This window comes from Bos javanicus, chromosome 7 (assembly GCF_032452875.1).
Source record: "Bos javanicus breed banteng chromosome 7, ARS-OSU_banteng_1.0, whole genome shotgun sequence".
In the NCBI taxonomy this organism is placed as follows: domain Eukaryota; kingdom Metazoa; phylum Chordata; class Mammalia; order Artiodactyla; family Bovidae; genus Bos; species Bos javanicus.
Window position 1 is genome coordinate 58,098,779 of NC_083874.1, and position 26,671 is coordinate 58,125,449.

At 40.9% G+C, this 26,671-nt stretch overlaps 1 protein-coding gene across 1 annotated transcript in view; it reads left to right on the forward strand.

Moving 5' to 3' along the window:
- The window catches only part of STK32A (serine/threonine kinase 32A), a 137,859-nt gene that overhangs the window by 98,401 nt on the left and 12,787 nt on the right, over positions 1–26,671 (forward strand). The window contains exons 7-11 of the mRNA XM_061423904.1: positions 2,729–2,818; positions 9,798–9,895; positions 16,892–17,008; positions 20,416–20,541; positions 22,183–22,311. Of these exons, the coding sequence (XP_061279888.1) occupies positions 2,729–2,818; positions 9,798–9,895; positions 16,892–17,008; positions 20,416–20,541; positions 22,183–22,311 (560 nt within the window). The remainder of the gene's footprint in view (positions 1–2,728; positions 2,819–9,797; positions 9,896–16,891; positions 17,009–20,415; positions 20,542–22,182; positions 22,312–26,671) is intronic.

A 26,671-nucleotide genomic window follows, 5' to 3' on the forward strand; every position in this document is an offset into this window, starting at 1 on the left:
TACTGGAGTGGGGAGAGACCCTAGACAGCATCAAGTCTAACCGTTCCTTTTTTTTTTTTTTTTTTTAAAAAAAGGGAAACTTACATTCAGCACAGGAAAGCAACCTCAAGTTTACAAAGTCTTAGGGGCAGAATTCAAGGCAGGACCCAACTCACCTAGCTCCCAGTTTAGGGCTCTTTAAACAGCCTCTTTAAAAGTAGAACTTGACTTTTCTCCCTTACTTTCCCTAGATATATTATTTTATTTGTGATCACTGGGGGACAATCTGAACTATCAGACAAAAAACTACTAATGATAATTCAGAAAAACAAGGAGAGAAAAGAACTCTTTCTTGGCAAAGAAATATCGATTAATATGTTTATCCACAGTCATGTTCTCTTTGTATTAATGTTTGTCTCTTTAAAAGATTCCATAAGAGATGCTTGGAAATTTGATATTTTGAATAGTTCTTATCTGTCCATCTCTTGATACTCACATTCTGCACCAACTTAAAATGATGCCAATAGACAAAAATTGCCCAAGTAGAACTTACCAGAGTGTGAGCTCTTAAAGACCAAGGTTAAAACTTTTTGAGGTTGAACTACAAATTTACAACTGGCACTAACCTTTTCATAGCATGACCTGGCTCCTGAAGAGTTGATGGTTTAAGGTCTTATTGGCCTTGAGGATAGAATAAGTGAGCCTTTACTGTCTGTTCAGTTCAGTTCAGTTACTCAGTCTTGTCCGACTCTTTGCGACCCCATGAATCGCAGCACGCCAGGCCTCCCTGTCCATCACCAACTCCCGGAGTTTACTCAGACTAACGTCCATCAAGTCAGTGATGCCATCCAGCCATCTCATCCTCTGTCATCCCCTTCTCCTCCTGCCCCCAATCCCTCCCAGCATCAGAGTCTTTTCCAATGAGTCAACTCTTTGCCAAAGTACTGGAGTTTCAGCTTTAGCATCATTCTTTCCAAAGAACACCCAGGACTGATATCTTTTAGAATGGACTGGTTGGATCTCCTTGCAGTCCAAGGGACTCTCAAGACTCTTCTCCAACACCACAGTTCAAAAGCATCAATTCTTCAGCATTCAGCTTTCTTCACAGTCCAACTCTCACATCCATACATGACTACTGGAAAAACCATAGCCTTGACTAGACGGACCTTTGTTGGCAAAGTAATGTCTCTGCTTTTGAATGTGCTTTCTAGGTTGGTCATAACTTTCCTTCCAAGGAGTAAGCGTCTTTTAATTTCATGGCTGCAGTCACCATCTGCAGTGATTTTGGAGCCAAGAAAAACAAAGCCTGACACTGTTTCCACTGTTTCCCCATCTATCTGCCACGAAGTGATGGGACCACATGCCATGATCTTAGTTTTCTGAATGTTGAGCCTTTTTGTTTTTAATTTAAATTTATTTATTTTAATTGGAGGCTAATTACTTTACAATATTGTATTGGTTTTGCCATACATCAACATGACATACACGTGTACACGTGTTCCCAATCCTGAATCCCCGTCCCACCTCCCTCCCCATACCATCCCTCTGGGTCATCCCAGTGCACCAACCCCAAGCATCTTGTATCCTGCATCGAACCCAGACTGCCAATTTGTTTCTTATATGATATTACACATGTTTCAATGCCATTCTCCCAAATCATCCCACCCTCTATCTTTCCCACAGAGTCCAAAAGACTGTTCTATACATCTGTATCTCTTTTGCTGTCTCGCATACAGGGTTATTGTTACCATCTTTCTAAATTCCATATATATGCATTAGTATACTGTATTGGTGTTTTTCTTGTTGAGCTTTAAGCCAACTTTTTCACTCTCCTCTTTCACTTTCATCAAGAGGCTTTTGAGTTCCTCTTCACTTTCTGCCATAAGGGTGGTGTCATCTGCATATCTGAGGTGATTGATATTTCTCCCGGCAATCTTGATTCCAGCTTGTGCTTCTTCCAGCCCAGCATTTCTCATGATGTACTCTGCATATAAGTTAAATAAGCAGGGTGACAATATACAGCCTTGACGTACTCCTTTTCCTATTTGGAACCAGTCTGTTGGTCCATGTCCAGTTCTAACTGTTGCTTCCTGACCTGCATACAGGTTTCTGAAGAGGCAGGTCAGGTGGTCTGGTATTCCCATCTCTTTCAGAATTTTCCACAGTGTATTGTGATCCACACAGTCAAAGGTTTTGGCATAGTCAATAAAGCAGAAATAGATGTTTTTCTGGAACTCTCTTGCTTTTTCGATGATCCAGTGGATGTTGGCAATTTGATCTCTGGTTCCTCTGCCTTTTCTAAAACCAGCTTGAACATCTGAAAGTTCATGGTTCACATATTGCTGAAGCCTGGCTTGGAGAATTTTGAGCATTACTTTACTAGCATGTGAGATGAGTGCAGTTGCGTGGTAGTTTGAGCATTCTTTGGTACCCAATTGCAAATGGCATATATTGTTCATTAGTTTATAAAATTCTTATATGCCATTTTTAATTGCCTACAGGCAGTAAAAGCACAATTTTTCTGTCCGCAAGGCCAGTAAGTATGGTCTTAAACCACCCCCACCTCCAGGAGATAGATCATGATATGAAAAGGTTAGTATCAGTTTGTTGTACAGCAGAAACTAGTGTAACTTTGTAAAGCAATTATACTCCAATATAAAAAAAAAAAAACATTTTTTTTAAAGAGAGAGAAAAAAAAGAATGTACAAAGTAAGCTCCTAACATTCTCTGTGGCTGTCTTCTCTCGCAGGGCACGTGCACATCACAGACTTCAACATTGCCACAATGCTGCCCGGGGAGATGCAGATCACCACTATGGCCGGCACCAAGCCTTACATGGGTACGGGTCCCCTGAGCTGCCATGGCCACTAAGAGCAAAGCCTTGTTTTCCATTCCTGTGGACACCGTGTACTGGAGGTCCAGTCATCTGTAGGGCCTTGCAGCTAGGAATGACAGGTCCCTCTCGGACTTTACCTGGAGAGCTTCTGACTTCACAGGTCTGAGGTGAACCTCAGGAATCTCCTTTTAGCAAGCATCTAGTCTGATCTTGATTCAGGAGGGCGCCACAGACTACCTGTAAAGAACGTTAGCTTATGAGTTATTAAGGACAGTTTCTACCTACTTCCTGATAAAGAATATTAATAGTTCATTCAATAAATACCTACTCATTACCTCTGTTTTTAGGTGCTGGTGATCTTGTAGGGAGCAAAACAGACAAGGTCTCCAACCCTTGGGGCTTACCTTTTAGTGAGAAGAGTTTAAAAAAAAAAAAAAAGAATCACATAGAGAAGGTACAGCAATAAGTGGGATGGTAATAAATGATTTAAGTATTACTATAACCACGATTTACATACTCCTGCATAAGGATGTAAGTTCACAAAGTACCTTCCCATTATAATTTTGGTTTTAGGTGTATCATCGCTATAATCCCATGAGCAGTTTGCAGGCAAAATATTTGAACTTGAAATTAAAGGCAAGAGCATTGCCACCTTCTTTCAATATTTCATTGTCTTACTTGCAGAACTAAAGAGAGGAAAAACAAGTCATCTGTAGGGGAAAATGAGCCTGATTTTATGTGATGTTTGAACACCTGCAAATTTCCTGGCTTCCAATTATCTTCAGGGGTATTAAGTCCCCTTTGTCACTTTTAAAATAATGGACACATACAATACAGTCTATTTTGTGCCCCAAATCCACAGTACTCAAATGATAAAGAGGAATCTCCAAGCCTGCTGGTCTGAGTTTATTCCCCAGGTTTCCTGGGTTTCCATATTAAGGGCTATTTTCTTGAAGCCAAATCAGAAAATGTGCATCTGGGTTTTCCAGGCCTGGTTTCCATGGTGAGAGGAGTAAAGGAAGATGATCTTTCTTTTCTCTCCCCAGTGATTTTAAATACAATGCCCATATAATTTGATTCTCCTCAAAATTGGCATTTCCAGTCTTTTTCACCACATAGAGCTAAGAAATTGGAATCCAGTCAAGTTTCTCTGCCCTCTCTACCCTCATCCTTATAATTAACAATTACCAATATTTATTGAAAGCCTTGTAGGGATCAGACAATGTGTTAAGTGCTTTGCATTCATTGACTCATTTATTTTTCTCAACAACCCTGTGAGGCAAACTGTAATTATCACCATTTTACAATGAGGAGAACAAGAAATAATTTGCTCAAGATCACATGGCTAATAATTGAAAAAGCCTACATTTAAAGCCAGCTCTTTTTGACTTTAGAAATTCAAGCTTCTCCCTAAAAGAAAGATAGAGAGACTTTAAAACATATGTATGTATGATTCTTAAATGGTTGTAAGCCAAATGAGGTAGGCCAAGCTTAAGCTCTCAGAAATATTTCTAGTTTTATTTTTAAAAATGAATATCTGTCAGCACTTATATCTTCATCCAGAAGTTGTTCTTGCCTTTGATTTTTGGATGGGAATCTTTCTAAGAGATATCAGAGGTGGATGTCTGCTTTCTTTTTTTGAAAGTTATGTTCCCAATAATTTGGTAAAATCTACCTAACAGATATTCACCAGCACTCTTTTTAAAGTGTTTTTGATAATTAGCAATGAACCAGAAAGAAACAAATTCTAAAAAGAAAGAAAACTAGGATGAAATACTGAATGAAGTTCATAGGAATATACAATATGTTCTAACGTAAAATGCTAAACATATTATGCATCAGGTCCTCAGCTCTGGCAAAAAGAATATGGACCATCTGCCAGTTCTTAAGTACCTTCACCCAACAAGGAAGTTTTGCTTTTTTGAATTCATCATCTTCTACCTGCATGCTCTTTCCAATCACTCCAATCCTTCCTTCTCCCCTCCCTAGGTCTGTGTGAATATAATCAGGATCACGTAGAGCTTAACCAATTAAAATATTCATGTGCATCATAAACTAAGTATTTTTATGTACTAGCATCTACATTCTGTGACTTTTATCAATAAATCTTAATTATTATAGCTTTATAATACAGTTTAACAGATGCAAGTCCCTTTATCCTTTTTTCAGAAAACCTTTATTGTTCACATATTTTACAGAGGAAATTTAGAATCATTTTCATAAATCCCATGAATTATTTCTGTTGCACTAAATTTATTTATTTTTATTTATTTATTTTTGCACTAAATTTATATATTAGTTTTGGACCCTTTCTTCATTTCCTGACCAGAATCTACTGTCCAGTTGCTTTAAAATCTGAAAAGCAAACCAAATAATGGAAATCCAGATAGCTAATAAATGTATTAAAATGTGGACAAGCTTATTAGTAATCAGGAGAATGCCAATTTAAACCACAAGGGAAGACCATTATGTACTCAATTGATTGGAGAATGTCACAAGGTTAGTTAATGCCAAGTGTGGATAAGGAGGTTGAGCAAAGTGAAGTCTCATGTGTGGCTGGTAAGAATGTTAATTGGTACAACCACCGTGGAAAACAGTTTGATGCTATCTAGTATGTGTGAAGATGAGCAGCCCATCCCCAGCATTTCCCCTCCCAGAAATGTAACCTAAAGATAGATGGACTTAGAAGAATCTTACATATGCAGGAATATTCATGAGAGCCTTGTTCAAAATAGCCCCAATTGAAAACAACCTAGATGGCTATTAACAGTAGGAAACAGGTAAATTACACTGTATTTGTATAGCTTTGAATGTGAACAAACTATGTGCAGCAAGTTGGAGAAGTTTTATACACATAATGTTGAACAAGAAGAGCAAGACACCAAAGAAAACAAGGAGTAAGATTTAACACACACACAAAACACACATACTCATGTTATTTATACATACATGTTATACACACATCTCTTATATAGACATACAAACATAACATCTATATAACATATATGTTTCTAAAATAGGGAAAACTAAGATGTTGCTTAGAAATGCATAAACAGAGTCAATCTATGTAGAAAGGCAAGAATAAAATTACCAACAGAAATTTGGGATAGTGGTTACTTCTGTTTGTAACAGGACAGGACCCAGTGATGGGGTCAAGATTCTATGTTGTAAGGTTACATGGCCATTTGGTTATAACTGCTCATTAAATTCTTCTTTTAAGTTTTATTTACTTTTATGAATGGAGATATGGAAATATTTAAAAAAAAACAAACAAAATACTAGATGTTCTTTTTGAAGGAAACAGTCCTTCGCCACCTCTATTTGTGTCACCTCAGAGATGGAACATTAGATGGAAGCCCTCAGCATCTCCCTGCTCTGGCTTTTCAGCACTGTGGGGGTTCAAAGAATTACCTATCCATTATGCTTTTGTGGCGGAGAAGGCAATGGCACCCCACTCCGGTACTTTTGCCTAGAAAATCCCATGGATGGAGGAGCCTGGTAGGCTGCAGTCCATGGGGTTGCTAGAGTCAGACACGACTGAGCGACTTCACTTTCACTTTTCACTTTCATGCATTGGAGAAGGAAATGGCAACCCACTCTAGTGTTCTTGCCTGGAGAATCCCAGGGCCAGGGGAGCCTGATGGGCTGCCGTCTATGGGGTCGCACAGAGTTGGACACGACTGAAGCGACTTAGCCGCAGCAGCAGCATGCTTTTGTGGAGAAGGCAATGGCAACCCACTCCAGTATTCTTACCTGGAAAATCCTATGGACAGAGGGGCCTGGCGGGCTATGGTCCATGGGGTCGCAAAGAGTTGGACACGACTGAGCAACAACATGCTTTTGTACGTTGCCCTTTTTTCTTAATGTTCTTCCCAAATTCCTCAATTCCTAGCCTACTGTGAATATTTATTGAATGAATAAATGCATATTCAAATGTCTTCATGCTGGAATACAGCGTATGTAGGAGAGGATTCTACTCATAAAAACTTCAAGGGTGGTCCAAGACAAGAGAATACACAGCTTTTATAGATGTTTATTCTGTTAGATGTTTTCTTAGCACAACGGTCTGTTTATGTCTCAAAGTTCTCTGCAGCTTCTCTGAGATGTCTATCACCTGTCACCTGGTGGGACCACATCTGATGACTTGCTATGAGATAATGATAAGGGAGGGCAGAGTTATAGTCCACCGCATCCAGTCTATGGGGGCACTGTGGGGTCAGGACCATTATCTGCCAACCTTTGTGGGGAGCTGTGACTCGCAGAAAGAATGCAGTGATGCATGAAAGGTGAATTCACCAGGGGATGAAGCCTACTTAGTCCTGCTAGGGGCTTTTATAGTCAAGATCAGTCCTGGCATTGGGATGTCAACATCGTTCGTCTCTAATTGGATATTGCCCACAGAATTTTACTTGAAATTGAGTGCACCAGGCAGGGCAAACCCATGAGCATTTCCTACATCACACCAATTTCCTTTGTCCAGAACTTGCAACCTACTACCGGAAGCTCGGGTCAAGTGTGCAGCTTTTGGCTAGCTAAAATTTCCAGTGTTACAGATGTTTGTCCCTCTTGAAGAGTATCTAATTTTTTGAGAACTTCCCAGGTACCAGACACTGTGCTGAGATTTTGGCAGCCATTATCTCATTTAGTTTCTCACCTCTGTAAGAACTGCCTTCTCATGATCCTTGCTGATGATTCTGACGCTCAGCCCACTAACTCAGTTAAGGTCACGGTAAGTGGTGAAGGCAGATTTTGAGCCCAGACAGTCTGCTTTCACAGCTAATGTTTGTAAACAGTGCTTGATTGACTGATTGATTCAGTATTGTTCATTCATTTAGCAAGTTTCTATTAAGTGACTCTAAATGGCAGATTGAGTACTGGACAAGCAAGCAGAGAAGAGACCTATCCTTGCTTTCTACATCATTCTCCCCACTCCATCCTTCAGAAGTTAGGTCTATTCTTGGAAAAATGGGTAGAAGGTTCTCAGTGTGTTAGAGAACATGTACCTGGAGATATCCACTGGAATAAGATTGATTGAGGTTCTGCCTTCCACTGGAGTCACTTGAAAGAATTGTTAGAGAAATGGAGATCAAAACTACAATGAGGTACCACTTCACACCCATCTGGATGGCCATCATTAACAAGTCTACCAATAGCAAATGCTGAGAGGGTGTGGAGAGAGGGGAACCCTCCTACACCGTTGGTGGGAATGTAAATTAGTGTGGCCATTATGGAAAACAGTATGGAGATCTCTTTAAAAACTAACAGTAGAATTCCCATGTGATCCAGCAATCCCACTCCTGGGCATATATCCAGAGAAAACTAATTCAAAAAGATAAGTGCACCCCTGTGTTCATGGCAGCACTATTCACAATAGCCAAGACATGGAAACAGATGAAGATGAGGTCCACATATACACTGGAATATTACTCAGCCATTAAAAAGAATGAAATAATGCCATTTGCAGCAACATGAATGGACCCAGAGATTATCACACTAGATGAACTCAGAAAGACAAATACCATATGATATCACTTATATGTGGAATCTACTATATGACACTCTTTCACACCTATCTATGAAAGAGGAACAAAATCAGGGACATAGAGAATAGACTGATAGTTGCCAAGGGGGAGATGTGGTAAGGGGAATGGATTGGGAGTTTGAGATCATCAGATGCAAACTAGTAAATATAGACTGGATAAACAACTGGTAGCTCTGCTGGTAAAGAATCTAACTACAATGCAGGAGACCCCAGTTCAATTCCCGAGTCAGGAAGTACCCCTGGAGAAGGAATAGGTTACCCAGTCCAGTTTCTTGGGCTTACCCGGTGGCTCAGACAGTAAAGAATCCGCCTGCACTACAGGACACCTGGGTTCGATCCCTGGGCTGGGAAGATCCCCTGGAGGAGGACATGGCCGCCCACTCCAGTATCCTTGCCTGGAGAATGTCCATGGACAGAGGAGCTTGGCGGCTACAGTCCCGGAGGTTGAAAGAGTAGGACACGACTGAAGCAACTAAGCCCAGCACAGACAACAAGGTCCTGCTGTGCAGCACAGGGAATTATATTCAGTATCATGTGATAAATCATAATGGAAAAGAATATAAAAATGTATATATATGTATATGACTGAGTTGCTTTGCTGTACAGAAGTAATTAACACAACATTGTAATTCAACTATACTTCAATTTGAAAAAAAAAAAGGAAGAATTATGGAACAAAGAGTCAGTGCCCCACGACTGATGTAAAACTATATCACCCGCCTTTCTCCTCTCTTTTATCCCCAGTATCAGGCTGCAAATGCTACTCTTGCCTCTTCCAGATGACTCCAAACTGGAAAACCAATCTCCTGCAGTTGGAGCCAAATTCTGAACATTGTTTGGCACAGTAATACAAATTTATGTCCTGATTACAACCCTTCCAAACCAAGACAACGAAGTAACATCTTCTCAGCCTTCTGCTTACAGAGTCAGCCAGACATTTGAGGCCTGATGGGATCCAGTTTTTAATAGGCACATGTTCTAAGTCAGGAAGAATTTGTCTGTTAAGGTCTGGGGAGGCTTGTGTGTGTTGGTGATGAATGAGAAAGACTATAAAATTAGAAAATTTGTCTACAGTGAGCAATCTAGCAATGGATGATAAACACCCTAAAAGTGTTTATACCCTGTTCCCTGGTAATTTGCCTTTGAAGGAACATGTTTGAAGATAGATTTGTTAATGTCTCAGGGAGCAGAGCAGGCTTCCCAGGTGGCTCAGTGGTAAAGAATCCGCCTGCCCATGCAGGAGATGCGGGTTCGATCCCTGGATTGGGAAGATGCCCTGGAGGAGAAAATGGCAACCCATTCCAATATTTTTGCCTGGAGAATCCTATGGACAGAGTAGCCAGGCAGGCTACAGTCCATAGGGTTTCAAAGAGTCAGACACGACTGAACACGCACAATTCAATCGGAGTAAAACTAACTTAACTCTTCTGTGTTTTTCAGCACCTGAGATGTTCAACTCCAGAAGAGAAGCAGGCTATTCCTTTGCTGTTGACTGGTGGTCACTGGGAGTGACAGCATATGAGCTGCTGAGAGGCCGGGTACAGTAGAATTACATTTATCTTTGATTACTCTTCCAGTAAGTTTCATTTTTATAGTGAAAGGATTGAATTTTTTTTTTTTTTTGGCTAAAAATCAAGTCGTTTGTTTCAGAGATGAAATCAACTGTGCCATGTGATGCTGGTTGCACCCCTTGGGGTTTCTGCCCATAATTAATTCACTCTTCTACATATGGGACCAAGAATGTGAGTTGACATTAAATTACGCAGATAAAATTAAATGAATTATAGGGAAATTATTAACTCCCAGAGAGGGAAAATCAATACACCTCATGCCCTATCTTGTATAAATATATTTGTTTGTTTAAAGAAAATCATTTTGCAGTTACAGTCTAGGGCTTTGATTCAGACACACTTCCCCAAAGGGAATGTGAATTATTAATCCAACACAATTCATGCCCTGTCTTGTTGGATTTCTGTCTTTCATTTGGCTCTCTGTTCTGGGCTTAGTGGCAAATTAGAGTAGTTTCCTTTTAAAAGTAACATTTCTTAAACTCAGAAAATGCCTAATTTTGCTAAGAAGAGATTTTTTTCTCCCTCCCATGTTATTGTACCTCCTGGTAGTTCCCTGTGATTGGATGTAACTGAGAATGTAATGGAGAAGGCAATGGCACCCCACTCCAGTACTCTTGCCTGGAAAATCCCATGGACGGCGGAGCCTGGTAGGCTGCAGTCCATGGGGTCGCTAAGAGTCGGACACGACTGAGTGGCTTCACTTTCACCTTTTCCCTTTCATGCATTGAAGAAGGAAATGGCAACCCACTCCAGTATTCTTGCCTGGAGAATCCCAGGGACGGGGGAGCCTGGTGGGCTGCCGTCTATGGGGTCGCACAGAATCGGACACGACTGAAGCAACTTAGCAGCAGCAGCAGCAGAGAATGTATTAACAGCATTAGTTTCATTTTTCTTTTCTTCTTTTGCTTAAGAAAGGTGAAAGAAAGTGACTGTTAGGTTGCTGAATTTGTATCTACATATATGTTATCAGCTATAGTGAACATTACACTTATATTTGTTGTGCTTGTTGTTCAGTCCCTAAGTCGTGTCTGACTCTGCGACCCTATGGACTGCAGCACACCAGGCTCCTCTGCCCTCCGCTGTCTCCTAGAGTTTGCTCAAATCCATGTCCACTGAGTTGGTGATGCTAGCCATCTCATCTTCTGTGCCCCCTTTTCTTTTTCCTTATTCAGCTCGTAACTAAAAGTGTGTATGCGTTTACCAGCCTCTCCCTATTTTCCCCACCCTCAACCCTTGGCAACTATACTGTTCTACTGTTTCTATAAGCCTGACTTTTCCCCCCAAAGATCCCATATAAATGATATCATGCAGTATTTGTCTTCTCTGTCTGACTTATTTCACTTTGCATATTGGACACAAGGTCTATCTATGTTGTTACAAACATCAGGATTTCCTTTTTTCTTATGGCTGAATAATATTCCATTACTCATATATATTGTATGTGAATATGTATTTCATATGTAATGCTCCATTATTCTTTTATAATATATCCATATCTTCTGCAATGCAGGAGACATGGGTTCAATCCCTGGGTTGGGAAGATCCCCTAGAGAAGGAAGGGCAACCCACTGCAGTATTCTTGCCTGGAGAGACCCATGGACAGAGGAGCCTGGTGGGCTACAGTCTAAATGGTTGCAAAGAGTCAGACATGATTGAGTGACTGAACATACATATAATGAATATTATGTGTAAATATGTGTACTTAGTCGTGTCCAACTCTTTGTGGCCTCATGGACCGTAGCCTGCCAGGCTCCTCTGTCCATGGAGTTTTTCAGGCAAGAATGAAACCTGAAACAGGTTGCCATTTCCTACTCCAGGGGATCTTCCTGACACAAGGATTGAACCTGTGTCTGCTGTGTCTCCTGCATTAGCAGGCGAGTTCTTTACCACTTGCCGCACTTGGGAAGCCCCATATAAATATATATATGTGTGTGTGTGTATAAATATATATATATATATACTACATATACACATATCTTTATTAATCTGTTAGTGGACATTTAGGTTGTTTTGGTGTCTTGGCTGCTGTGAATAATGCTGCAACGAACATGGCAATGCAGAGTCTCTTTTGTAAAGCACAAATCTCACGTTTCGTAGTGAAGAAAAAATGTTGCTCCCTAATTCCTCACACGCATATACCCTTCATCTGCCTTAGCAACCCTCCCCTCCTCCCCACACTCTCGAGACACTTTAGCTGGTCACACTTTGCTCTTTAGTACCAGGTTAACTTTTCAGATTTTGCTTCAGTATGAACAATGCTGACTCTTTGCAAACTTACTTCAGCCTCTTTGGATTTCCTCATCTCTCAAGGCATCCCTCAAAGGTCTTCCTCTCATTCCTTTGCCTATAAAGAGATTTCCTAAGATAAACCCTGGTTTTTTTAAAATAACTCTTTGAATAAGTTTGGAAATCGCTAAATTAAGTTTGAAGAGGTGTCTAAACTGTAGAGCTTTTCAGAATCCTTATATTTCATGTAGGTTGTTCATTTCTAACAAAGGACAGACTTGGACTGTCTCAAATTTCTTTTGCAGGAAAAGCCTTTCTCCAGGTCTTTTCATATCAGATCCTACCCATTCTTTAGGGACCTTGACAACACAGCTCCTTCTCTGAAGCAATTTTCTCTGCTCTCTCTAGCTAAAGTGATCTGTGTATCTTCCAAATATTTATGTACTCTCTCTCTTTTTTATATGGATATTCCCTGGTGGCTCAAACGGTAAAGAGTCTGCCTGCAGTATGGGAGACCCTGCAGTGTTTGATACCTGGGTTGGGAAGATCTCCTGGAGAAGGAAATGGCAACCCACTCCAGTATTCTTGCCTGGAGAATTCCATGGAGAGAGGAGCCTGGCAGGCTATGCAAAGAGTTGGACATGACTGAGCAATTTCACTACTCTCTTATAACCCTTCTGAATTTAAAATTATTGAAAAAATATACAAAAGCAGAAAAATAAAGGTAGAAGTCAACCACATCCTCTAAAGCAAAGTCTCAGTTAAGAAATTAAAGCCTCCTTTGACCTTCCAAATCTCATCTTTCAGAGTGTATTCACTTCCAAACCTTTTCTGCTTTTCTAAGGATAGTCTATTTTTACATACATGCACATACACATTGTTATTGTTGTTTCAGTAAAAATAAAATTATGCTTTAACCTTTCTGTTGAGACTCTTTTCACTTAAGATGAAATGTAGAACTCTCTATATCAGAACACCTAAATCTATTTTCTGTTTTAGGATTAAAGCCATTTCACAAATGTATTGCCCTTGTAAATTTTTCTAGCTATATCAATTTTTATGTTTTCAATCTCTTCTATATTATTAGAGTATAGATTTATTAAAGGTGAAGCCAATGTTTTATATAGTTTAGTATTATCCACAGTATTTAGCTGTAAATAGGTACCTGACAAATGTTTGTTGAATGTATGGGGGAATACGTCAATACAAATCAATTCTGACATATTCTTGGAGAGAATCACCAAGGAGGCTATATGTAATTATGTTTCAAAATATAGCCAACTCAAAGAAATGAAATAGCAACATTTAATTACAACTAGCAACACAAATAAACCACAGATGAAAGGTGCTAAACAGTCATTCCCTCCACATGGACAAATTGTGATTTACAGAAAAATACATGCTTCAAGGGCTTCCCTGGTGGCTTGGACAGTAAAGAATCCGCCTGCAATGTGAGAAACCTGGGTTCAATCCCTGTGTTGGGACAATCCCCTGGAGAAGTATGTAAAAGTCTACCCACTCCAGTATTCTGGCCTAGAGAATTCCATGGACTGTATAGTCCACGGGGTTGCAAAGAGCTGGACATGACGGAGCGATTTCACTTTCATATGCTTCAAAGGGGAATGTGCCTGAAACATCCCTGTAGTGTAAGAGCCTGACCATGGTCTTGATGAACGGGTCCCTTAGCCCTTAAGGTGCTTTGTCATCTCTCTGCATCCCAGCTCACATTGTGAAGGCAAGGTCCACATCTTCTCGAGTCTTGTAATACCCGTAGTATTAGCTTATGATAGGGACATACGTTGTTTTGCACTAATTGTACATCCTTGGCTGAAGCTCTTTTGCTTTTGTACTCCTGAAATAAGACTAGAATCACAACACTTTTTCCCATGTAACATTTTACCTTTTCCATCTTGTTTGTTCTTTATATTCTCATTCTTAATTTATATGCTACCCTAGAATTGTCTGCTAGATCCTGTAATTGTACACTGTAATTTTTCTTTATATCACTGTATCCCATTGATTTCTCTGTGAATATGTATGTATATCTGTATAGTCTCTGTAATTATTCATGGCTTCACTGAGTAGACTGTAGGCTCTACCAGTGTAGAAATACCATCTGTCCTGTCTTCATTGTATCCCCAGTGCCCAACAGAGGTGCTGGAACATTACAGGCATTCATTCAACATTTGATAAGTGAATAAATATACAGTTCTGGTTGTTGATGGTTTAATGTGGATTTTAAAATTTAGAACTAGAAAAATAGGTTATTGTATAAGACAAAGGCAATTGGACTATTTGGAACAAGTGGACAGACCATGAGGATTTAAAAATATATATATTGAATTCAGCCCTATGGCTTTCTAAAATAAAAGAAAAAATGCAGCATAATCTTAAACCATTTGCTTATAGCATTCTCAGTTAATTTATTAGTTTATCAAAGCATTTTGTGTATTTAGATGTCTCAGAATTAGGTTTAGAAATATAAGTGGACTGAAGAAGAAAATTAAAAAAAAAGAAAAATATATACACACACACATATAACCCTGGAAGCTTGAGTGTGTCAACCTGCCCTAGCTCTAATGGTAAACTTGCAGTGGATCACAGGTACTGACCCACAGTGCCCCTGGCTTGCAAACAGTCAATGAACATTGATGATGTTGATAAGGCACACTTTTTCTGGTATTGAGTTCCAAGGGTTATTTCCACTCTGTCATTACTGAAGCAGATGAATTAATTATGGTCATTTATTCAGTCCTGAGGGAAGAAAGTATGTGGCAGGTGTTTTTAAACCTCACATAAAAAAGTAAAGTTTGGCCAAGCTCCCTTTTAGGGAGTCAGACCTAGCACTTCCTGGTTCCCTGGGTAACAGGTGTTGACATGGCATGTTTAGAATTAAGACTTCCTTCACATCACCTTTCTTGATGACTCATCTTCCTATTCATTATCTACATTTATTGGGTTGGCCAAAAAGTTCACTCAGGTTTTTCTGTGAGATTGTTTGGAAAAACCTGAATGAACCTTTTGTCCAACTCAATATATCCACCATTCTTTTTACCTTTGTTTCAATAATAATAATATCTCTCCTGTATTGTGTCTAATATATATCAGTCACTCTGTTGAGAACTTTACATGTATCATGTCATTTAATTTTCCCAACAATCCTCTAAGGTGGCTCATTTTACAGAAGAAGGAATCGAAACTAAAATTGACTGATTCAGTTTAGCGCTCAAATCCTTTTGCCTTCAAAGCTCAAACATTTAATTACATTATATGGCCTTCATATACTTCATATACCTCAAATACAGGTATCAACAAGGAAAAAAATTAAACTCTTTCATTTCTCCCAATTTATCAGTCCATGGTCATTGTGCCTTGAAAGAACCAGGCACATGATAAATGTACATAGCCATAGTCACCGTCCTATTGTTGGTTAATCTAATGTGAAAATTTTATTCATTCAACAAGCATATAATGAGCACTTACTAGGTGCTGTGTCCCAAGGGCAAAAAATGCGAATATGGTATGGAAATGGCAACCCACTCCAGTATTCTTGCCTAGAGAATCCTGTGGATGGAGGAGCCTGGTGGGCTGCTTTCCATAGGGTCGCACAGAGTCAGACACGACTGCAGCAACTTAGCATGCATGCATGCATTGGAGAAGGAAATGGCAACCCACTCCAGTATTCTTGCCTGGAGAATCCCAGGGACAGAGGAGCCTGGTGGGCTGCCTTCTATGGGGTCGCACTGAGTCGGACGCGACTGAAGCGACTTAGCACCAGCAGCAGCTAGCTTTAAGTAGCTCCCTTCACATAGAGAATCCCAGGGCGAATCCTTTATGAAACAGAAATCAGCATTGGTAAAGGCTGCCCTCTAGTGGACATCTGTGAAAATTACTAACAAATTACTTTGATTTCTTTCCTCCAAGTTAAAATTATAGCAGAGTCTGGCTCTCTTGAAACTAAAAATACTTTTGCCTCATCATAAAATTCTCCACCCAACTACACAGAACTAGCGGCTCATTGCATTTGGAGCGGGTGTTGAAGTCTTCTGTGTAACCTTCCAACTTGAACTTTGTCCTTATGATTCAAACAAGTAAAAAGAGGTGTAAAACTCTGAATCTCTTTATAATCAGCACTTAAGTAATAATTTTGAAAACTTCTATTTACTGAGCACTGGGCTTCTCTGGTGGCTCAGACGGTAAAGAACCCTCCTGCAACGCAGAAGACCCAGGTTTGATCCCTGGGTTGGGACAATCCCCAGGAAAAGGGCATGGCAACCCACTCCAGTATTCTTGCCTGGCGAATTCCACGGACAGAGGAGCCGGGCAGGCTACAGTCCACAGGGTCACAGAGTCTGACATGACTGGGCAACTAACACTACACACTGTTCAGTATTTTAGGGAAATACTTCTCTAAGTTAACCGTATAAGACAGTTCCAAATTGACATCTCAGAGGTGGATTTAGCTCACAAAAAAGTTTCTTTTACCCAGAGGGATTACCAGCTTTTAAGAACTTGGGGGTTTCCTGAGAAACTGTAGTCTTTCTGTATCTTTTTAAAAAGCAGGAAATGTGGCAATCATGTACTTTATCTGCATATGGCAACAAAACAATCAGCTGGAGGGGATTAGAAAATCCTATTGATACTTTATTGGTTGAAAATTTAGCTTGGGAACATTTACAAAGCAATGTTTTTCCTTTTACCCTATAAAAATGAAGACTCTCACTTCTCTCTTTTAAGAGACCATATCATATTCGCTCCAGTACTTCCAGCAAGGAAATTGCACACATGTTTGAGACAGCGCTAGTGACTTACCCTTCTGCCTGGTCACAGGAGATGGTATCCCTTCTTAAAAAGGTAAGAAGGATGAATGCACGACAAAAGGAAGTAATAAAAAGAAGCAGATGATCTGGTTTGAAATGTAAGTTACAGGGGCTTCCCTGGACGCCCAGTGTTTTTTTTTTTTTTTTATATACATTTATTTATTTAAATTGGAGGCTAATTACTTTACAGTATTGTATTGGTTTTGCTATACATTGACATGAATCCACCATAGGTGTACACGTGTTCCCCATCCTGAAACCCCCTCCCACGTCCCTCCCCATACCATCCCTCTGGGTCATCCCAGTGCACCAGCCCCGAGCATCCTGTATCACGCATCAAACCTGGACTGGCGACTGGCTTCATATATGATAATATACATGTTTCAATGCCATTCTCCCAAATCATCCCACCCTGGCCCTCTCCCACAGAGTCCAAAAGACTGTTCTATACATCTGTGTCTCTTTTGCTGTCTCTCATACATGCTGTCTCTCTTTGTTACCATCTTTCTAAATTCCATATATATGCATTAGTAGACTATATTGGTGTTTTTCTTTCTGGCTTACTTCACTCTGTATAATAGGCTCCAGTTTCATCCACCTCATTAGAACTGATTCAAATGTATTCTTTTTAATGACTGAGTAATACTCCATTGTGTATATGTTCCACAGCTTTCTTATCCATTTGTCTGCTGATGGACATCTAGGTTGCTTCCATGTCCTAGCTATTATAAACAGTGCTGCGATGAACATTGGGGTACATGGGTCTTTCAATTCTAGTTTCCTCGGTGTATATGCCCAGCAGTGGGATTGCTGGGTGGTATGGCAGTTCTATTTCCAGTTTTTTAAGGAATCTCCACACTGTTCTCCATAGTGGCTGTACTAGTGGAGAAAAGGGAACCCTCTTACACTGTTGGTGGGAATGCAAACGTCCAGTGTTGTTAAGACTTTGCCTTCCAATGCAGGGGTTGGGAGTTCAAGCTTTGGCCAGGGAACTAAGATCCCATATGCCTTACCACCAAAAAACCAAAACATAAAGAACAAAAGCAATATTGTAACAAATTCAATGAAGAATTAAAAAAAACAGTCTACATCAAAACAAAAAAATGGTTATGATACTGGAGGCCGTCATAATAATATACATTTCTGGAGTGGGTTTTGCAGCTAACAGATTTCAAATACCTGGCTTCATTAATAAGGCAATGCACATGTCCTCTTGAATGTCTCAAAAGACATTTCAAATTCCATGTGCCTCGAATGGAATTCTTGAACTCGGTATTTCCTGGACTTTGTCCAGTGTTCCCTCGCTCAGTCACTGGCCTCTCCATCCACCCACTTATACAAGGCAGAACCAGACATCACTCATCATGCTCATATCCAGTCCATCACCACGTTCTGTTATCTGACCTTTTAAATACCTTTTGAACCTGACGCTTCTCTCCCTCTCCCCTATCTTCTTCACAGTCCTACTGCCATCAAGTTTTGTTTGCCCTGCACACTTTTAAACACACTCCATTCTGTTCTCCGCTCTGCCCCACAGGGACCTATTCAAAGCACAGGTCATTGTTTTCCTACTGTTCTTAGGATAAAGATCAAAATAATTTGTATAGTGTAAAGGTTCTAACTACCCCTTGAGTCTTATTTTGGACTTTTGTCCCCCTTTTGATGACACACAAACCGCTTTGTGCTTCCTTTTCCCTTCTCTTTCCCCTCCCCGACCTCACCCTCGTATACCAGTCTCCCATCGGCCTTTGCATGGGCTAGTCTCCCTGCCTAGAACACTGCTCCCATCTCAGTTCTCCTAGCTCCCTCCTTTAGATTATTACTACTCAATGTGATTCAATAAGTGGTCCAAGTACATTAATTACTCCCCACCAGGTCTATAACAAAACATAGAAATTGAGAGAAGTATTAAAAAAAACTTGTATAGCAGTCTTGATATAGCAGTATAGCAGTTTTGTATAGCAGTTTGATACTGCTGATGCCTCAAAGCACATGTGTGCCAGCCTATGTGGTGATGTCAAGCTCAAATCACCAGTTGTACCCGGTGTAGAGTTCCGTACTAGCCACACACAATAACACCACATATTGGTTTCAGTAGGTTGGAAATTAAACCAAAGAGAAATATCTAGCCCTTCTGCATAGTTTGAGAAACACAGCTTTAGATCTCAGCTCAAATCTCCCTTCTTCAGGGAGCCTCCCTCTATTGTCAGCTCACACAAGCATGAACTTTCCTTCATCATATTTTTCACAATTTGAAATTACACATTGCGCATGTGTGACTCTTCGGTTAATACCATTGCTGTCAAGCTGCATGAGGGAAGGACCACATCTGACTTGTTCACCATGGTGTCTTCAGCACCTAACACACAGCCTGACAAGTGGTAAAATTTGGAATTTGAACTAATGAGGTCCAATGATTTTCATCAGATTTTTTAACGTACCCATGTTCACCAGGAAGATTAAGGATAATTGAGGCAGAATCTCAATCATGTGTATTATGTAAAAGAAAAATGAAGAGCCCAAGAGGATGAACTTGCCTTTTTTCTGAAGAGAGAAAACTGCACAGGTTGTAGCTGGTCAAGGAAAAGAGCTTTGTGGACTAAGACTTCAAAACCTATGTCTCTTGTCTCTGGGTCAAGTGTTCTGTTTTCCAATAGGGATACTGCTGTTGGCGATGTCAAAAATAAAGAATAGGGGCAGAGGTCATTTTCCATAAGCAAATTTTCCCTAGCTCCAAGACAGCCTTCTCACCCCAGAATTGCACCCTGATGACCCACAGTGATCACCTTCAGGTCTCTCCTCAAATGGAACTGCTCCTTCCCATCCGAACAACAGGACTATAATGATATTGGTTCTAGGGTGCTTCGGATGAGGAAACAAAATCTTTAATTTCAGTTCACAAAACCCAGAACTGTTGCAGTAATCTTAATGACATCTTATCTGTGTCAGTCCCAGTATATATTGATTAGTTATAAACATTGCTAAAATTTTTAGTGTGAAATGAATTTCATGTGTTAAATCCAATGTACATTTTTCCACTCAAGAAGAACAGATTTCTTAGTCACTTTAAACATGGCCTTATTTGAACATGGCCATGTTTAGCCATAGCTAAACCTAACGAAATAGGTTATTATCCCTTTTTTACAGATGGGTAAACTGAGGTTTAGAGAACAAACTTGCCCATGATTAATCAGTCATGGAATCAGGAATCAAACATGTTTGACTCCGGAGGACAAGCTGTTTTCACTCACCACATGACCAGCTTACAATTCATTCTGACCACTCATTATTATCTATATTATTTGTTTATGGGACTAAGGAAGGAAAACACTGCTTGTTTCCATCAATCCTATTCCTAAAAATGTTTATAGGGAATCTTTATGATTTTTTGCTCCCCAAGTGACCTTGTTCCTGATCTTGGTGTTTGTATTCCCTTGGCAGCTACTTGAACTGAATCCGGACCACAGATTTTCCCATTTGTCTGATATTCAAAACTTTCCATATATGAATGATATGAACTGGGATGCAGTTCTGCAGAAGAGGCTCATTCCAGGATTTGTTCCTAATGTAAGTCAATCCTAATAAACCCTTAATAACTCTCATTCATTGCATATTCTTCTGTGTGCCAGATATATACCTGGTCTCATCAGATAGCCACACCAGTGTTGTAAGACAGTCAACGTTCCTGTTTTACAGATGAGAAAACCAAGGCACACACAGGTTAAGTTGGCTGACAAAGGCCACACGGCTAGCAGGTGGCTAAGCTGGGATTCTGGTCTAGGTCAGTGCTGGGAGTTCTAGCTCCTAACTACTTTTTTGTGGCTTACTTTTTAGTGGAAACAAGTCCTAATCCTACAGATAGTCTTTTCCAGGAATCTGCCAATTTAAAACATTTTCTCTGATTCCAAAGATGTAGGAATGTGTATCCAAGGAGTTCTGTGAGTCAGAGGATTGAAAGCTGTTTAGGTTGGATATTTGTTTTTACCATTCATTCCTCTTCCTCTGGTAGTTTGGACTTCCCTGGTGACTCAGATAGTAACACATCTGCCTGCAATGCAGGAGACCCGGGTTTGATCCCTGGGCTGGGAAGTCCCCTGGAGAAGAAAATGGCAGCCCACTCCAGTACCCTTGCCTGGAAAAATCCCATGGACAGAGGAGCCTGGTAGGCTACAGTCCATGGGGTCACAAAGAGTCTTACATGACTGAGCGACTTCACTTTCACTGGTAGTTCTACACTGGGAACCATATTCTCAATGACTAATAAGCAAAGGGAAATAAGTCCCACCAGATGTACCTAGCCAAAAAACATCTGTGGCTTCCTGCAGTCTACTGAGCTCCAGCCAAGGAGCCAAGTGAGACCTCTAATCCCTCTCTCCCCACAGCCTGATTCTACACACTCAGTTGTAGGCAGATTGGCAGAATAATCGTCTCTTAAGGGAGCCTGCAGAAACAATTCGGAGTTTTCTGCTCTTAAGCCCAGGCCAGACACCTGCGATGGGCATGTGGGGGTGTGATCCTTCATGTACAAACAGCAGATGGGTGGGTGGGGTACAAAGCAAGAGGCACCAGAAGGCAATGGGAAGGAATTCTGGGATGGGGGAATGCTACCTTCTGGAGCAACAGGAGGTGGGGTCCTACCTGGCTGCTCCTCGGGGTCCAGTGGGGACAGCTTGCACTCTTGGCTGACACATGCGGCCTTGGAGATCTAGGCACCTTTCTGTTCTTTCATGCGCCACCCCATCAGCGCTGCCTCCAGAGACCTTGTGTGTGTGCTTCTCTGATTTAATTGTGAATCTGAATCATCTGGGGAGCTTGTTACACATGCAATTTCCTGGCCCGGTGTTCAGAAACACTGATTCTGGAAGTCTGGTTGGGGAACTAGGAATCAACTTAGGGTCATTCTGATCCACCACTGAACCTACTTTGAGAAACATAGCCCCAGAAGGCAAACTTTAGAAAAATAATTATAATAGGATTTTCTTTCTAACTCCTGGAAGGCTCCTTGGGAGTTTAGAAAAATCAACAAAATACAAACAGAACATGAAAAACAAGGCTGGCGATAAAGTACCTAAAACTTTGGGTGGAAATCCCAGCTGGTTATTCTTGGACTGTTCCTGCAGGACTGAGTTGTAATCTCCTTATTCAGTCTGGCCTATTTTCAGAAGGATACAGAAATGTAAGCAATCAGTCAACCTGTCTTCCTTGCAGAAAGGCAGGCTGAACTGTGACCCCACCTTTGAACTCGAAGAAATGATCCTGGAGTCCAAGCCTCTGCACAAGAAAAAGAAGCGTCTGGCCAAGAAGGAGAAGGAGACGAGGAAATGCGACTCCTCTCAGGTAAGCAGTCCCCTCACCCTCAGGGTCGTGGGATTCTTCACGACTGCTGCCATTGGTTGGAAAGCTTCCGGTGGGTGAGCTTCCCGCAGGAACTGGCAGCTTTGTGACTGTGAGAAGGAGCTGAACACCCCAGCGTCTGAAAGGGAAGCCCTGGGCATCCCAGCACCAATCTTTTACGTCTGAATGTCCTACCCAGGCCTCTGCAATTAACTTGATTCCCTTAGTGTCTTCTCCTAACTCTCAATTCAAATTTTGTGACCTCCTGGAAGGGAATCTAATTGGCGAAGCCTAGGTCAGGTTACCATCCTTAAAATGATGGAAAAAGTTGTTTAGTCACTAAGCTGTGTCCCAGCTGTTTTGGGCCCCATTCTTTTGAGGAATCACTGGGAGCAGCCAATTCTAGAGGGCCGTATCTGGTCTTTGCTAGAAGCAGAATCTCCTAATGTCAGGGCTAGCACAAGTAGGGAGTATTCGGTCACAGAAAAGATGGAATTATATGGTTGAGCATTATTGCTGGATTTCAGGCTGAATCAAATTAATTTTGTAACTAACTACATTATCCTACGGAGAAGGCAATGGCACCCACTCCAGTACTCTTGCCTGGAAAATCCCATGGGCGGAGGAGCCTGGTAGGCTGCAATCCATGGGGTCTCGAAGAGTCAGACACGACTGAGCTACTTCACTTTCACTTTTCACTTTTCATGCACTGGAGAAGGCAATGGCAACCCACTCCAGTGTTCTTGCCTGGAGAATCCCAGGGACGGGGAGGCTGGTGGGCTGCCGTCTCTAGGGTCGCACAGAGTCGGACACGACTGAAGCGACTGAGCATGCATGCATGCACATTATCCTATGTCAGAGTTTAGAGGTCAGATTTCAGAAAAGTAACTTACAGGGGCTCAGTAGGATTTTACACAGTAAGGTTTTGTGTATAATAATGACGGTGAAGCATTAAATATTCACCTTGCCTCTAATGATCATCCATGGGCTTCCCTGATGGCTCAGTTGTAAAGAATCCACCTGCCAATGGGAAGATCCTTTGTAGAAGGAAATGACAACCCACTCCAATATTTTTGCCTGGAAATCTCGTGGACAGAGGAGCCTGGTGGGCTATACTCTGCAGGGTCACCAAAGAGTCAGACAGAATTTACCAACTAAACAACAATAATGATCATCCATTCATCCACTAAATCATCCACCCATCTCCCTACACACTCAACTAATGGTCATCCATTCTTCCATCCCTCTGTATCCATTTGCTTAGGCTATTTTTATTGAATCCTTATTATCCGCTGCATTCTGTGCTAAACACTGGAAAGGGATATGAATAAGATATAATTCCTGCATTCACTGACAGCCCCCTTCTCAGAGATTGCATAATCCTGTGGTTAAAATGGCTCTGCAAACAAGCAACTATTCTCAATGTTCCTAATTTCTCTAGTCCTCAGGGCATACTGTACCCCTTAATGGTCAGTTAACCCAAGTCCACATCCTGTTTGTCCGCAGAACTGCCCTCTGAGCGGATTCCCATCTTTAAGTGTTTTCTAGGGCTCTCCAAGGAATGCTTCACTGTACCACAAACCCATCTTGCTTGTTGCTTTTCACTTTACCCATCTTCCTCCTAATTATCTGTTGCTCTTCATATCATAACCAACTGGCTTCTCCTGGCTGGCTCCTTCCTTTTCCCCCAGAGAGCTGCCTGTGTAGGCTCCTCTGTTAACAGACCTCCAAATGTAGCCAAGAACGAGACATCACCTTAATTATGTTTTTTCAAGTTTTAGAGATAACAGCAATTTGTGAGTAACTTCTTGCCATACCTTCCCTGCTCTGTATGATCTGTCTACCTTCCTCCCCATTCTTGTACTATGCCATTCTTGACCTCACTTAAAACCCTCAAGATGCATAGGCCCTGCTAGTGTCTGGCCCTTGCTCTTCCATTTTCTGGAATGTTCTCCTCTTGGACCTTCACTTAGAGGGCTTCCTCCCCTGTTTATACCCCAAATGCCTCCTAATCAAAGGTGAGGTGCCCTCTTTCTCAGCCCCTGTTTTTAACTCCTTTATGACCTTGTGCTTGTGTGCTTAGTCACTCAGTCGTGTCCGACTCTTGCAACCGCATGGACTCCTCTGGGGAGGAGGAGGCCAGACTCCTCTGTCCATGGGATTCTCCAGGCAAGAATATTGGAGTGGGTTGCCATGCCCTCCTCCACGGGATCTTCCCAACCCATGGATTGAACCCATAGTTTATAAACATTTTATTTATGCTTATTTGTGTGTCTTTTTCTGTCCCACTAAAATAAGCCTTCTCCTGTGCAAAGACCAGATGTCGGTCTTACCCACATTGTCTTCATGGTACCCCAAGAGTGCATGTAATATAGTAGAGGCTCAACCAGTGTTTGATCAACACATTAAAAGAATAAAAACCTAAAACTGAACCGTGAAGACTGGTCATTGCTGTTCTTAGAATTACAAGGTCAAGCTCCATCCACAGGACATCTTCCTGTGATCCCCTCTTATCCTAGACCTAACCTGTGCCCAGCCACCAGATCACAGAGGCAAACTCCCACATCTCCCATGGGAAAGGGTATGGCCACTCACCCACAGTACAGAACCTCTGACATTTCCTAATGCTAAGAAGAAAAAGCACTTTCTTCTTTTTCCAAAGTATCATGTCAATCTCAGAATCATTTGCTAAGAGGTGGCTTTGCTCATGATAAAGAGAGGCCTTTACATTCTCTTTACAGTCTTTTTGCTTGTCTTGTTTCTAACCTTTTTATTATGGTAAAACATGTATAGCATAATTTTCCATTTTAACTATTAAGTGTACAATTTATTAAGTTCATTTGCAATATTGTGTACCCACTACCACTGTCTATCCAAAATTTTTCAATACTCCCCAAACCACTGGTCTTTCTTTAATTTGTTTCAGCAATGTTTGTACTTATCAGAGTATAAATCTTTCACCTCCTTGGTTAAACTTATTCCTAGGTCTTTTATGCTTTTGGAGACATAGAATTTTTTCTTAATTTCTTCCTAGATGATTACTGGTGTGTAGAAACAGAAGTGATTTTTTCTGTATTAATTTGTATACTGCAACTGAACTCATTTATGAGCTCTAGTAGCTTCTTGATGGATTCTCTGTAGTTTTCTATGTTAATATATAGGATTATGTCATCTGTATATTGAGATACTTTTATTTTTTTTTTTTATTTTTATTTTTAAAAAAATTTAAAAATATACACATGCTCCCCATCCTGAACCCTCCTCCCTCCCCCTCCCCATACCATCCCCCTGGGCCTTCCCAGCGCACCAGCCCCAAGCATCCAGCATCGTGCACTGAACCTGGACTGGCATCTCGTTTCATACATGACATTTCACATGTTTCAATGCCATTCTCCCAAATCTTCCCACCCTCTCCCACAGAGTCCATAAGACTGTTCTATACATCAGTGTCTCTTTTGCTGTCTCGTATACAGGGTTATCGTTACCATCTTTCTAAATTCCATATATATGCGTTAGTATACTGTATTTATGTTTTTCCTTCTGGCTTACTTCACTCTGTATAATAGGCTCCAGTTTCATCCACCTCATTAGAACTGATTCAAATGTATTCTTTTTAATGGCTGAGTAATACTCCATTGTGTATATGTACCACAGCTTTCTTATCCATTCATCTGCTGATGGACATCTAGGTTGCTTCCATGTCCTGGCTATTATAAACAGTGCTGCGATGAACATTGGGGTACACGTGTCTCTTTCCCTTCTGGTTTCCTCAGTGTGTATGCCCAGCAGTGGGATTGCTGGATCATAAGGCAGTTCTATTTCCAGTTTTTTAAGGAATCTCCACACTGTTCTCCATAGTGGCTGTACTAGTTTGCATTCCCACCAACAGTGTAAGAGGGTTCCCTTTTCTCCACACCCTCTCCAGCATTTATTATTTGTAGACTTTTGGATCGCAGCCATTCTGACTGGTGTGAAATGGTACCTCATAGTGGTTTTGATTTGCATTTCTCTGATAAAGAGTGATGTTGAGCATCTTTTCAAGTGTTTGTTAGCCATCTGTATGTCTTCTTTGGAGAAATGTCTATTTAGATCTTTGGCCCATTTTTTGATTGGGTCGTTTATTTTTCTGGAGTTGAGCTGTAGGAGTTGCTTGTATATTTTTGAGATTAGTTGTTTGTCAGTTGCTTCATTTGCTATTATTTTCTCCCATTCTGAAGGCTGTCTTTTCATCTTGCTAATAGTTTCCTTTGATGTGCAGAAGCTTTTAAGTTTAATTAGGTCCCATTTGTTTATTTTTGCTTTTATTTCCAATATTCTGGGAGGTGGGTCATAGAGGATCCTGCTGTGATGTATGTCAGAGACT